The following is a 1542-nucleotide window of genomic DNA, read 5'->3' on the forward strand; positions in this document are numbered from 1 at the left end:
GTGGTTCTCAGAAAATAAAATAAGAAAAAAAGAAACGAAAATTTAAAAAAAATCAGTTTCTATGACTGTCCATCTTTTTTTTCATATTTTGTTTAGCTTTTGCTAATTTTGAAAGCAAAGGTATTGATTTATAATGGACACTTTTCTAGTATGAAAACAGTTTACCAGATTAATCAAAACACTTGGATTTCACCAAGTCTATTGTTTACGTTACATTTTTTGATATGTTGTGTTTCGTTTTCACTTGAATATATAATTTTGGCAGAGGTAGATGACTGAGTAACAAGAACACTGACTGAATGTCAAACGATTGGGCAAATATTTATTTAACAACCCACACTAGTGATATAAAATAAAACCAGTTGCTTCATTAGATGGATAATCAGATATGTCAATGGATAATCAGCACAAATGACGCCAAGAAACACAAAAAAGCTTGTAGCAGATTTGAAATATATATAAAAAAAAATACTTCTTGAGTCTGGAATCTGGAGGAAGGGGTGTTGAGCATGACTTTTGCAGACCCATCGTGATTGGTTAGCTGGATGTCATTAATATTCCGTTTAAACAAGTGGTTCTCAACCAGGGTCCATATGATCCCTGAGGTTCATAATAGATTTTTGGGGGTCTACGCAAGCAAAATAGTAAATTAGGGATCTACAAGTAGTATTTTAGGGGTTCATGAAAAATTTTGATTTAGATGTATTTATAGCAAGAAACAGCTAGGTTTGTTTCTCTAACTTGTATAAGTTGAACTATGTAAACGTTAATGAGTGAAAAGCAAAATAAAATAATAATAACAACAGCAACAATAATAATAATGATGATGATAATAATAAAAGTAGTAGTAGGAGTATCAGAAGCAGCAGCAGTAGTAGTAGTAATAATAATAATAATAATAATAATAATAATAATAATAATAATAATAATAATAATTATTATTAATATTATTACGGCAAAAAAAACATTATTCAAACCGAAAAATCGTTCTCTATAACTAAAAGACATCACATTTATTTTTGACGACGCGGGCATACTAGTAATATTATATGCTGGATGAAGCAAGGATAATACTCACCCCAGGCGACAAACATTCGTTTTAACATGAAATGACTGTGGTATATACTGAACACGGTGACAAGAAGCTGGTACATATTGAAGGCCTCTACACACATCCAGGTAAGTGTCGTTAACAGAAATAAATGTGAGAGTATGGTGAGAGTGAAACACAGTGCTTCTGCTGACTCTTCTGTCTTCATAGAATCTACTTGGCTTGTTACAAGGAACACACTGTTCAGTAGTAACATCGACATACACAAATTCAGCAGGATTTTACCGGAGTGGTCACCATGAAGACATCTAGGTAAGAAGAACGAAGATAATGATAATGATAATAATGGTGAATTTGATTATGATCATATTTATGGCGAAATCTTGATGTTATTAATAATGATATTGACGATAAGGCAGTAATCTGACAGAATCGTTAACACGATGGGCAAAAAGCTTGGCGGTATTTCGTCGGTGTTTACGTTCTGAGTT

General features: G+C 32.2%; 1 protein-coding gene across 7 annotated transcripts in view; it reads right to left on the reverse strand.

Moving 5' to 3' along the window:
• Positions 1-992: 992 nt before the first annotated feature.
• The window catches only part of LOC106867596 (adhesion G protein-coupled receptor L4), a 364928-nt gene continuing 364378 nt past the window's right edge, over positions 993-1542 (reverse strand). For all 7 annotated transcript variants that reach the window (XM_052968831.1, XM_052968828.1, XM_052968830.1 and 4 more), the window contains one exon: positions 993-1359. In XM_052968831.1, the coding sequence (XP_052824791.1) occupies positions 1014-1359 (346 nt within the window). In that variant the 3' untranslated portion in view covers positions 993-1013. The remainder of the gene's footprint in view (positions 1360-1542) is intronic.

Source organism: Octopus bimaculoides, chromosome 6 (genome assembly GCF_001194135.2).
Source record: "Octopus bimaculoides isolate UCB-OBI-ISO-001 chromosome 6, ASM119413v2, whole genome shotgun sequence".
In the NCBI taxonomy this organism is placed as follows: Eukaryota; Metazoa; Mollusca; class Cephalopoda; order Octopoda; family Octopodidae; genus Octopus; species Octopus bimaculoides.